This window comes from Callorhinchus milii, unplaced genomic scaffold, assembly GCF_018977255.1.
Source record: "Callorhinchus milii isolate IMCB2004 unplaced genomic scaffold, IMCB_Cmil_1.0 Scaffold1, whole genome shotgun sequence".
Lineage (NCBI taxonomy): Eukaryota > Metazoa > Chordata > Chondrichthyes > Chimaeriformes > Callorhinchidae > Callorhinchus > Callorhinchus milii.
The window spans coordinates 2,815,752-2,828,798 of NW_024704742.1; the positions used below are offsets into that span (position 1 = coordinate 2,815,752).

At 44.7% G+C, this 13,047-nt stretch overlaps 1 protein-coding gene across 1 annotated transcript in view; it reads left to right on the top strand.

The window, feature by feature from the left end:
* Positions 1-13,047, top strand: part of stpg2 (sperm-tail PG-rich repeat containing 2) — a 290,142-nt gene that overhangs the window by 157,297 nt on the left and 119,798 nt on the right. The window contains exon 13 of the mRNA XM_007902544.2: positions 11,004-11,156. Coding sequence (XP_007900735.1) covers positions 11,004-11,138 — 135 coding nt within the window. The 3' untranslated portion in view covers positions 11,139-11,156. The remainder of the gene's footprint in view (positions 1-11,003; positions 11,157-13,047) is intronic.

The window sequence follows — 13,047 nt, forward strand, 5'->3', positions numbered from 1 at the left end:
TCGACATGCGGTGTGTTAAATGGGGAAAAAAAACATCATCCGCTCCTGAGGGATTAGCTATGAACTTCCAGTCGAGTAGCATAGCCCAGCACCAACAGATGAAGCGGATTTGAGGAGGAGCGAGTGGTGGATCCGAATCAGGATGTGGTGGGTGTCCAGGGCCAATGTCCCGTGGGATGAGGAGATAAAGCAGAAGAAACGCCTGAGGCATAGTGATTTCTAAAAGAGTTCCTTAATTAACGAAGCCGGCAGTATTTTAGGATCCAGTTCATGGGGAACGCCCTCCGACACGATCCACTTTCAGAGACTATGTCCTGTGAAGTCGCTGTGATATTCACGACATAAGAATAATAATAAAACTCCAGAGTTCTTTATTCAAACCCTGCTGTTATTTCAGGGTGCGATGAGAATGTAAACTTGCGATGATACGGTAGTATCTCATAATTCTCACATTTGGTGTAGAGCCTTAATAATAATAATAATAATACTTGCATTTGATATAGCGCTTTTCACGTCGGGAGGACATCCCAAAGCGCTTCACAGAACACACTGTAAAGTGAATTGACTGTATATTTGTGGACGAATGCGGCGGCCAATTGCGCACAGCAGCGTCCCACAAACAGTCGTAGATTGAAAATGACCAATTTATTATTGTTTTTGGTTTTTGGAGGGATTATTATTAGGAGTAAGGAAACTTGCCCAAGGTTTACGCCCTCTGCCTGGAATTGAACTCAAGTCTCTCGCTTGCAAAGCGAGTGCTCTAACCACTGAGCTACAGGACTCCAAGCCTTATCATGCCATTGAGACATCTCAACCCGGTTAAAGTGACGCAGCTGCCATTTGTAGCATTCAGCGCTCCGAGGTTCCATCCCGTCACAGGGCGCTAAATTGGTCGCTTCAACCCACGGCTGTTTGTGGGGACGCCCGCTGTGCGCAATTGGCTGCCGCGTGTTGCCCACAAAATACACAGTCAATTCACCTTACAGTATGTTCTGTGAAGCGCTTTGAGACGTCTCGAAGACGTGATAAGGCGCTGCAACAAACGTAAGGATTATTATTATTTTGTATGCAAGTTGTTGTTGTTCTACTACCGACGCCTGAATAGCGCTTCTTCTGGTTGTCACAGGGTCGCTAAGGCAGGCAGCAGCAGCAAGATATTCTTTGATAGCAGAACAAACAATTTTTGCTATGATTGCACCACTTGAATTTATTTAGCATCGCTAGCATTACCTCGTGGCATGTCGGGTGCAGAAAGGAGCTGTTTAATGGCAAGTGTGACTTGTATTACAGCAGTAGGGAAGACAGTTCTGTACATGTAATGCATCTCCCGCGCACTCCCTGTGGGATTGTAGCCTTCACTTTAGACTAATGGATGGTAATGTGAGGAAAGAAAAACACAAAAAAGAGAAAAGGAAAACAATATAGCCAAGAAACAGAAAATAATAAAGGCAATGAATACAAAGGTGTCAGAAGAATTGGGCAAACAAAACTAGACATAGCAAACCAGTGATGAAGTGAGGAATGAAGAAGCATTAGGACGTAATAGAAATATATATATACATATACACATTTTTTTAAAAAAAATTTAATATTCTGTGAAGCCTTAACTGGGTAATCTATCCTAACCATTTTTATATACGTTCCCCTGAACGGCCAGGATAAGGACAATGTTGATTTTTTTTCACAAGAAGTAAAAGCATACGCTTTTTAAATGGTTTTGTTGTGGAAACTTGTTTTGCCTTTCTGCGCTCCTGGTAGTTTGCCTCAAGCCCCAAGGGTGTATCTGTTTCTTCTGGGATGCACTGATTCGTTTGTGGGCTAACCAAACCCTCCGTGATCAAGTCTCTGTGATCAGCTACTAATGCGAGCCACGAATTCCCTGTAGAAATGGAGCTGCCATTGAGCTCTGGCCAAAGATACAGGACACGAGCGATGCAGCGCGCTGTGTGAAGCCGAGAGGAATCCATAAAGCCGTAGAGATTGCCTGTTAACGTGCAGAATGCTCGACTTGCTGGAATGCTCCCAGGTCCGGGTTCGTACAGCGTTCATACATATGTAGGGAATATCCTTCTAACACTTCCAATTATCAGGAACACCTCTGGGCTCTGATACAGCGGTTTTCAACATTTCCAAAGATTAAGAGTCTGTTTGTGCAAAACAACCACGAACTCGAGTTGCCCTGTGGGCATTATTGTGCAATGCCGGCTACAGGAAGGCTGTGTTGTTAAGTGTAGGTGTACAAAAGTGCACTTCATCAATATTGAAGGGATGCTTTATTAACATGAATAACATTCCGGTAGCTAAGAGCAATAGATATGAAAAATACAGTGCTTTCTAGAGAAACGTGCTCTGATGTAGAGCCTTTCACACAGAGTAACATCTCACAGCTTTACACGGCTACCCACGCAGGTGCGGGGACGGAGGGAGGGGTTGGGGGTACGAGGATGGCGACTGAAGGCACAGTAGTGTTTTGGGAAGGTTTTGAAAACGGAGGCAGAGGGCTTGAGGTGTAAGGAATTATAGCAAAATTCCGGAGAGCAGAGACAAAGTGTCTGAATGCTTGCCCACCAGTGGTGGCTCAGAGGAGGTGAGGAATGAACCACAGGTCTGTTAGAAAAACGGAGAGAGTAATATAATAATAATTCTTACACTTGGTATTGAGCCTTTCACATCAGGAGGATGTCCCAAGCTGCTTCACGTGATGTACTGTAACGTGCAATAACTGTTTTGTGGGGCAAACACGATAGCCGATTTGCACACACCAGAGTGTCTCACAAATATCCATGAAGATATAATAATCCTTCTCTTTTCGAATAATGCCTTTAACATCCACCTGAACAGGCAGACAGGACCTTGATTTAAGGATTCATCATAAGGATGGCACCTCTGATAATGCAAACGCACATCAGCACTGCATTGGAGTGTCAGCTTAGATTATCTGATTCCAAGTCCCAATTTAACCACTCATCGACGAGAATGGCACCACTGAGCCAAACTGATTGAGGGATTGTTGGTCAGGACACCCAGAGAAACTCCCTTCTCCTTTCGAGTAGTGCCATGAGATCTTCATTTTTTTACATGCACAAGGAAGTGGGACTGCAGGAGATCCTGGAGGTACCCTGAAGGAAGTCCTTGGAGGATCTAGAAAGCTAGAAGGAGAATCTTGAAATGAATCCACTGCGGAAAAGTGAACTCGTAGAATCCTGGGGAAGATTTTTTTTTTAACAGTGAAAGTTGTGCAATGTTGACACAAACACGGCTGAAATGCTTTTTAATGTCCTGAAGTTTTCTTATTATTTAATCCCAAGAGAATTAAAACAGAGACGGAATCCCTGAGAGTTTTGCCTGTCGAGTGTCCGGATAAGATTTTTAATTGGCACAAGAAAAATGCTGCAGGTGGTTTTGAGCTTCCGAGTTCCTTTCAAAAACACAGACGAGAGTTGTTTTATTTTTCTTTCGCTTAAAAAAAAGTACGGAAAGGCAAAGATCCAATTGACTCATAAATACCTATATGTATATGCAATGAGAAGTCAAAGAGACTTAAATGGCCTCAATGTTTTTTCTGAAGGGAAGAAGGCAAAGAAGATGTACGCAGATTGGATCGGATTGATGACATTTATCCCAGCGCAAGTTTAGTGCTTTTTGGAATTTCTTCCAGACGTGAAAGGTGCTATATATATATATATTTGTAGTGCTGCCAATCACCAGCTCCTGCATTTTCCATCCTGCATGATGATTCAGTCTCATTTTAAGAAAGCCGCACTTTCAGTCTGGATGAGGAAGAGCTTTTGGCTATCTGATCTGATCCCTTGAGAACACCAACCATAAATCGCGTCACCTTTCCTGGCAACCTGTTCCAATCACTGATTGCCCTCTGCATAAAGAAAAGCTTTGTCAGAGGTGCCATCGTTTGGATGAAATGTCAAACAGAGGTCCTCTTCAGATGAACCTTAAAGATACCATGGCGCTGTTTGAAAGGAGAAGGGAGTTTTTCTTGATGTCCCGCCCAACAAATTCCCCAAATGAAATAACTCACTCACTCCATGTGGGCCATGGCTGTGTGACAAACTGACTGACACCTTTCGTCCACAAAATACACAGTCAATCCACTTTACACTATATCCTGTGAAGCGCTTTGAGACATGATAAGGTGCTATATCAAAAGCAAGGATTATTATTATTATTATTATTATTAAATCCCTATGTGGTGATGGGTAGTTGTGCCAAAATTACGGGAATAATACCTTCTGAGTATTGAAGGAGTATTGTCTGTGCATCGCAACCCAAACCACGGCGTTCACATGTTCTACACTCTGAGTTGTTTAACTCCGGAAGCAGCTGAATGAACAAGTAAGATTAACCTTGAAATTTTCTCCCCAACAGACCCTCACTAAAAGTAATTTGGAAGGACTGCAGGATATCAATCGGACGTTATAATTTTGCACTATTATACTTTGATCGGTTCAATCCCAAAAGGATTTTTATGTGTAACCAATTTTCCCTCTTCTGAAGGAACCGATTCTACTGGTGTACAATCGATCTGCTATCTCTTCCATTCCCTCAGCAACTCTACAAAGCCCAGTCCATCCCCCTCTCTGGATGAGGCTTTCCTGACAACTTACTCCGCCTGCTGACTGGGATACAAGAATACTCTTGGGTGACACGATCCTGCGCTCAGCTCTAGCCTCTGATCTTTTCTCTCTCTATCACGACTCTTCTTGACCCTCCTCTACTGTTGGTATCAATGCGGTCATTCCTTCTGTGAAAGTTCCTCCCCCGTCGCTGAGTGTTTTTATGCACTGTGCTGCACGTTCTTCCTGTGTTGAAATGGAAACTCTTCGTCCCACCACCTCCTATTCCAGCTCGGTCTTTTCCAGTATCTCCAGACTGAGAATCTTTGCTTAGTCAGCGCGGAGCTCACGTGAACGGCTGTTCCGTTACATTTTTTTGAGAGAGAAAACACCCGTCCTCAGACTTCTTCACGTGCAGTAAGCCACCCAGCATTCTCACCCTATGCCACTGTACCCGCACATAGAAATCAACCCTTCCTCTTCTCATCGCTCTCCTGGTCACTGTGCTCGTGACTTTACTTGTGAAGCACTTCTCGATGCCTCAATAACTTGACAAGATCTACATCGAATACTATTTACTATTGACTGATATTGCCTCACCTCCGGGAGGAGAAGGAAAACAGAGTACTTTCTGAAGGAGTTTCATGCTCATTACATCCAATCATCGGGTCTAATAATAATAATAATAATAATAATAATCCTTGCATTTGATATAGCGCTTTTCACGTCGGGAGGACGTCCCAAAGCGCTTCACAGAAGATACTGTAAAGTGAATTGACTGTATATTTGTGGGCGAACGCGGCAGCTAATTGCGCACAGCAATGTCCCACAAACAGTCGTGGATTGGAAATGACCAATTTATTATTGTTTTTGGTTTTGGAGGGATTATTATTAGGCTCTGTGTGGAGTAAGGAAACTTGCCCGAGGTTTCGCCCTCTGCCTGGAATTGAACTCAGGTCTCTCACTTGCAAAGCGAGTGCTCTAACCACTGAGCTACAGGACTCCACTAATAATCCTATACCAGTAAAGCCCCATATTTTTGGTTGTTTTAGAGTGATAAAGTGCTGGATTGTCAGAGGTAACGACAAGTGGTTTCATTTTTAAAGTAGTTGTGCTGACGAAAAACCCTCTTTGCAGTGTTTACTAACGGTTCAATGCACCCTGGAATAAAATTGCTCCCCACCACTAACAGGTTGGTAACATATTGCATTTGACTGATAACATTGAAATGGAATATTTTACTTCCATGACTGTTACCTCCGTCCAGTTCACTTGACATGAAATACAGTCAGGTGATGAAGAGATTTGAAGTGAGCCTGAAATAATTGTGCAAAATGAGATATGTGTGGCACCCAGACCTAATAATATTCTCTGAGGAGCAGGTGAGCAGCTCTGAGCCATAAACATGCCATGTTAGAATGTTTCACTTTCCCGGAAAACATCTCCGAAATGAACTCTGCTTTGGGGTAGATAACCTGTGTTCAGTATTGCGGTAAACTAGGTGCTACAATTGTGCCCAGGCAAACCATTTAAGTACGTGCTGTTTTACTGCAAAGTGCAAGTTAAGCAGTGACAACATCTTAACTTCGCTGTAAAATCAATAACAGCATAATCTATAATCTTTGCATTTAATATAGCACCTTTCACAGCATTGAAACAACTCAAAGCGCTCGATAGGATATTATTGTAAAGTGTTGTAGTTTAACATCTCATTCCACAATGCCGCACTCTCCCAGAACTGCCCTAGAGTGTCAGGGGCTTGAATTCACAACCTTCTCACTCAAAGGCAAGACTGCTACCAGCTGAGTTGGGAAAGTGGGAAGGTTGGAAGATGGTTGGCCACAGTAAGGTTAAAGCGAGAAGTGTTAAGAAGGTGGAGCAGAGGTGGGAGCAGTAAAGCTGAGCAGTAGATCAGGGATGGCGGAGTGGAGTTGGGCTGGAAAAAACAATGATTAGATGAGCTTTGATCAACGATTGGACAAACTAAGGCTCTTCAGTCTCGAGGGAGGTTCAGAGATAGCTTGGGGCACAGGCATGGGAGGATTTGATGACCAGGATAATAATAATACTTACATTTTTTTGAAGGAATTATTACCCCCTCGAAAAGCGATCCACCAATCGACTAACAACTGGGTTCCTACTTACTACTCGGTAAACAGAGGGGTGTGGCGTAAGGAAACTTGCCCAATTTCGCCCGGCTTGCGAGGCGAGTGCTCTAACTACTAAGCTACAGGACTACATGATGAAGATCTTGGCTTGTTTCTCTGGGTACTAAGTCAATGGAGCCTGGAGGGAATTGAGTAATGAATATCCCAAGCAGGTGCAGGAGAGGACGAGGGGTGTAGAGTTGTAAATAAGCTGGAGTTATTGAGGATTTATCTTTTATCCCAAGATGAGGACATCAGACTTCCATAGTGTATTTCTGATCTTTCTACTAAGCTCATTGATCCCCAGAATTGGTGTTGAAGCTCTGAAGTTCTCTCGCCAGGTCTCACTATAATAGTTAAAATGTGTTTCGCCCACAAAATATACAGTTCTGTAAAATGCTTCGAGACATTTCAACAACATAATAAGGCGCTATATCAAATGCAAGGATTATTATTATTATTAGGTACAGTTCTGATTGTTTCAATACAAGGGATTGCCTAGGCCCAAGAGGCACCGCAGAGGGAAAAAAACGGTGATTAAATGAGCTATGCGAGCAGCGATTAGACAACTTAGGGCTTTTCAGTCTCGAGAGGACTCAGAGGGAAACTTGTAGAGGTATGTGAAGATTTTAAAAGATTGAAAACAGAACAAGAACAATACTTGCGGATGCAGCACGGCAGTGGAACAAGTGGACTTAGGTTTAGAGTGATAAAGGGCAATATCGGGACAGTTACCAGGAAGTTTTTCGTCACTCAGACGTGTTTGATGACTGGAACATAATGGTTAACAGGAAAGGTGCTTGAGGCCAGGACCCTGGACCTCTGTGGGGTTTATACTATTGAGTACGAGGTGCGTGTCTTCCAAAAGTAGAGTGATTCGGAGTGTGAACCCTGACTTACACTTGACCTGTCCCCGATGGCTCTCCCTGGAGGCTGAGCAGAGGCTGTGAGCTTGCGTGCGCAGAGCTGACCGGGGCTCGTTCTTAAACAGCATAAAAGAGGCCGTGCCAGTCAAACAACGCGGTCTCCAACCCAGAACAGCGAGCGAGCAAGCCTGGGATAATTGTGGACTGAAACGCCTCAGTAAACATTGTGACAAATCCAGGAGAGTTAATGAACAGCCTATTCACAGGATGCTTTTAACGGCTACCCCCACTGCCTGATATCTTTCCGCAGCTGCCAAGTACTGCTTGGTTCAGTTCCACTGCATTGTTTCAGGATCAGGCTCCTGGCAAAGACCCACGAAGGACTCGTGGAATTATTCACCCAGTACCCTATGCACAAGCATCTTTTGCTACGAGATTCGAACGTTGAATCCAAACAGGCTGCCATTTAATGTTCGCCCTGTTTGCTTGTGGAATGCTTCGTGAGACGTATCTGGGCAGTCTCCATTGTCACCACCAAGTTGTTAAATAGATGCGATAATCATAATAATAATAATAATGATAATAATAATATAATCCTTGCATTTGATACAGCGCCTTATCACGTCTTCGAGACGTCTCAAAGCGCGGAATATACGGTAAAGTGAATTGACTGTATGTTTGTGGACGAGACGCTATCCTTGTAGTTTGGTACAGCAGTAATGCCTGTAGCGTGGAGAACATCTCAAAACGGTGTTAGAAAGTTTCTGTAAAGTGTATTTATAGATGCTCACGACAGCCGATTTGCGCCCAGCCGTGTCCCACAACCAGCCATGAAGCGAATTATTAATTTTAGCGCCAGTGGAAAAGATAATGATGTTGTCTGCTTGTGGTCTTGTTGATTCCTGAAACAAGTTGGGAGGAAGTCAGCAGGAGAGAGTGAGAGGAAATTACATGTGATACGATAATTGTCACAGGTGATAATGATCATGCCACGGAACTGCATATTTCCCCTTCGAGGATCTGATATCAGTTTAAAATCCTGAGTTCATCCAGAACCCGTTCTGCCCGAGCACTTTCCTTCACACGCTCGCGAACGATGGCACTTACGCACGCAGAACCCTCCTCACCCTCACCGCACCCACACTGCCACGGACACCCTCCCATTCCTATCCAGACCCCCATGCGCACAGTGCGTGATGCTATCAGACGGACTAGACATTGATCTGGAACCTATCCACGGTTTTACCACGTTGATCCATTTGGTGTTTCCTGTCGCAGTCAGAGACGGGCCTTATTTTCCTGTGAACACATATAAATTGGGATTGAAACGCTTACCTCCTGACGGCTTCATTCAATTCTCAGTTCTAACCGTGACTTCGCATTGCGCAAAAAAAAATGGCAGCCTGCTGTCTTTCTTTTTTTGAGTTAAAGGAATCGTTTGAAAATGAAATAGGCCAATTGGCAGTGGAATCGTGCAGATATGCGCAAGGCAGATGCGCAGGTAGTCCATCCTTTTGGCTACTGAGGCAACTGGACGCCTGATTTGAGAAATGTCCACCGGCTGCATTAGATTATACTTTTTTAACCGCCTCCAACACAAAGCTGCCTTTCAAGCCCGTATACAAGTATTTCGCCCACAAATCTGCGGTCAGTTCACTTTACAGTCTATTCTGCGAAGCGCTTTGAGACGTCGAGAAGACGTGAAAAGCGCTATATCAAATGCAAGGATTGGTACTGTTGTGTTGTAAGGAGGACATCTGCATGGTGGGCAAGGTCAGAAGAAACCGAGAGAAGTTTATATCAGTTACCTGGCCTTGGCGAATTTGGAGTTAAGAACAAGCTAAGGATTCTGCTTGCGGAGCAAGTTTCAGGACAGGCTCTAAGTCGCTCACTCTGAATACGGCAAGACATTTTTATGTTTCCCTTCCAGGAAGGTAACTCCTAAAAATCATATGAAATCCTATGTTTTAAATTGTGCAACTGATTACGCCTAATAATAATCCCTCCAAAACCAAAAACAATAATAAATTGGTCATTTTCAATCTACGACTGTTTGTGGGACATTGCTGTGCGCAATTGACCGCCGCGTTCGCCCACAAATATACAGTCAATTCACTTTACAGTGTGTTCTGTGAAGCGCTTTGGGACGTCCTTCCGACATGAAAAGCGCTATATGAAATGCAAGGATTATTATTATTATTATTATTATTACTTCACTTCGCTGTGTATTAACTGCCATGCAAACCTTAAATAGGCGATGTAAAAAGTCATTAAAATTTTAAAAGAATAATACAGCCAGTGACGAGGTGTCTTTCTATGTGTCTCTCTCTTTCTCTGTCTGTGTCTGTCCCTATATCTCTCTCTCTCTCTCTCTCTCTCTGCCTGTGTGCCTCTGTATCTACCTGTGTGCATTTCTCTCCCTCGATCTCCTTCTGTATGAGTATCTTTCCTGCGACTGAATCGTAGAATCATAGAATTGTACAGCACAAAAAGAGGCCATTCGGCCCATCGAGTCTGTGCGGCTCTTTGAATAGAGCAATTAATGTCAATCCCACTCCCCAGCCCTTTCCCCATAACCCTGCAAACCCGTCCTCCTCAAATACCCCTCCACCGCATTTTTAAAAGTAGTTGGATCGGCCTCGATCGCTCTTTCAGGCAATGCGTTCCAAGTTGACGGGTTCCACTACAAAACACTGCTGTTTTCCCCACCGGGTCAGACCGAGCCTGGAGCTCCGGACGCAAAGTGTGAGCGTGTTCGTGGGCCGGATGAACGCGTCCCGGTTGGACCATCCTCTTTTATCGCGTGAGCTAAGACTCTTGGAAGTCGGTTGTGCTTTCGGGCTTGCTGCAGCAAACCACGAGCAAAGTTCAGATCAAAAACTCGTGTGAGTCGCTGCCCTGTCTTTTCACGTGGACTGAAAGCCGAGCGGCCGAATTTCCCGCACGAGGGTGGTGGGCTTGGGCGCCGACAGGTTCTCGCTCCTCTGGCGCGATTGAAGCGGTGTAAGCGTTCTCGCTGCGACTTTCCTCGGAATTCGGGGAGGCCGGCTGTCAGCTTTCGAACGCCAACTGCAAAGAACAGCAGCTCAGTGTTTAAACGGCGAATGTTTTGCACCAGCCTTCTGCTGTCACAAGGTGTCTCTATTGCAATCCGTAACAAGTGGCATTCGCTGTGTTGACAGCGAGCAAATAACGTAGAAGAGCAACAGCAGCCCGTCCCTGAAACTTGCTACACAGACCGAATCCCTGGCCTTCGCTTAATTCCAAAATTGACCTTTTGCCGTCTTGTCGGGGCTCATCCATCGGAACGGCCTCCCTGTTTTTTTTTTCGCGTAGCTTATGCTTACGAGCGCACTGAGTTACCCTTGGAGGTTACCCGACTGATTGTTCATTCGATGCTAATATTTGTGTTCCCACAGCTGAGCTCCTCCGTCATGGACACGGTTCTGAAGGGGACGTTCAACGCCACGCTCCAAAACCCGCTGCTGAATCAGCCGGAGTCTCCCCGGCAAACCGAACCCAAAATGAGCCTGCCCGCTCCGCTTCAGGCCTGATCCAACCGTTTCCCGGCAGTAAGTAACCAACGCTTTTTTTTTAAAGTCACGCCATTCCCCAACCCTCACCCCCACCCACGCGGATCTCACCCAGGCCGACTCATCTCTCAGTCATGTTGGGTAGCTGTTTGCCCCCTCACACACACACACACACAAACACACATATACACACGAGAGAGAGAAAGAGAGAGAGAGTGAGTGAAAGTGCGAGGGAGAGAAAACACAAGAGGAAGAAATCACTACGACTGAAAGAAGATTGAGGGAAGTTGGATATAGGCTTAGTTTTCACGATTCACAGCAGCCAGATCATATATTCTTCAGTGCAATTCATACGTATGGTGAAAACTAGACCTGTGGATAGAAAAATAAAGAAACGATGACCTTTTTCTACCCACATAACCAGAACTGGGTGTTTCGTAAAATATGACGGCACTTAAACACGATCTGCCCTTCGCAAGAAAGCCCTCTGCGGTTTTCTTTCTTTCCGTCTGAAATAGATTACATAAAACATTTTGTCCGGGGCATTAATATCATTGCATCAATAAAGTTGTCGACTGCTGCTCCAACGTTCGTTGTTTTTTTATCAGTAGGAATAATAAAAATCTTTGTGAAGAAAGCAGTACATTAAACAACCAAGTCTTTTGAGGTCTGGAGCCTTGATAAGCAGTGCTGGGGGTTACTGAAGGGACAGTGGTCCTTTACGGGCCTCAGAAAAGCACAAGTATTGGTCTGTGCAATCCACCCAGTCTGTTTCCTGCGCAATTACAGGACATAAATCAGCCGATAGTTCTCAGCAGAGGGTTTAAGCTGCCCTTTCCATTCCTATAAATCTCCGAAGCCAGGAAGAAATTAGTGCATTCAGAGCGTTCATCTCACAAGGTTAATGTTAAATTGGCAACGAAAGTTATTGCTAACCAATGAGACAGTTCAAAGAAGTTTTCAGTGCTATTCATTGTTACCTCTTACTGTGTATTATCTGATGACATGCTGTAATTATACTGTATTGGTGCTTTCATAAGCAGCCTATTAATCTAATGGGCAAATGTCCCATTCTCTTAGTACCAAGTCTTCACGAAACTGTCTGCAGCTAATTCAGCCGCAGTTATTTATGGGCGAATACATCACTTTACTCAGTCTTTCATCAAGCACAGTTCTTTACTTCTTCAGCTAATCAAAACCAAATAACTCACGGAGTATTTTGCCAAACCTCTGGAGTGAATAAATCACGGTGTACTTTATGTGCACTTCTCTTATAAGTGCACCGGACTATGTTTGCTCGCAGCATCCAAACCAGCAGCGGTTTTATACGTACTATCAGTTGCTAATCAGGGTCATGTTACAAAAACACTTTGTGCTTTTTAATGACAGAATGTAATGTTCGCTAAAAGCTTTTAAAGAGATTATCCTTCCTCTGGCCTTCCGAGGGAGTTGGCCACTTCTTAACATTTCCCTGATGGAGTTCAGTTGTGGAAAAACACATCGACTCCACCTTTTGCAGGACGGTTCCCATTTTCATACCAGCGGGCGACTGTTTTTCTGCCCCTTGTGGGACAGACCCCCTCGGTCACCCGTCAGCCTGGAGATAAACCCTAGCCGGTGAAATAGCTATGTGAGCCACGCTGTAACCGTGTGAGCCCGTGCGTGTACTCTGTCAGACACTGAGCAGTCTGTTACAAAGGAGCCATGTGCGTTCATTTAGCACCGCTGGCGGTAGGAAAGTTAATATTGTGATTCCACCACTGGGAAACCATCAAGTGGCCTTTATTGGTGCTGTTAACACTGCTTCCGCCAGTTTAGAGAACAGCCTCTGCTTTTTTTTTGCGCCGGCTGGCTGCGCAAGGTGCCCCACGTCCCGTTCGGGGCCCCCGCTCACCAGATCGAAGCGAGGTCTTTGTGAAGCCCAACCCAT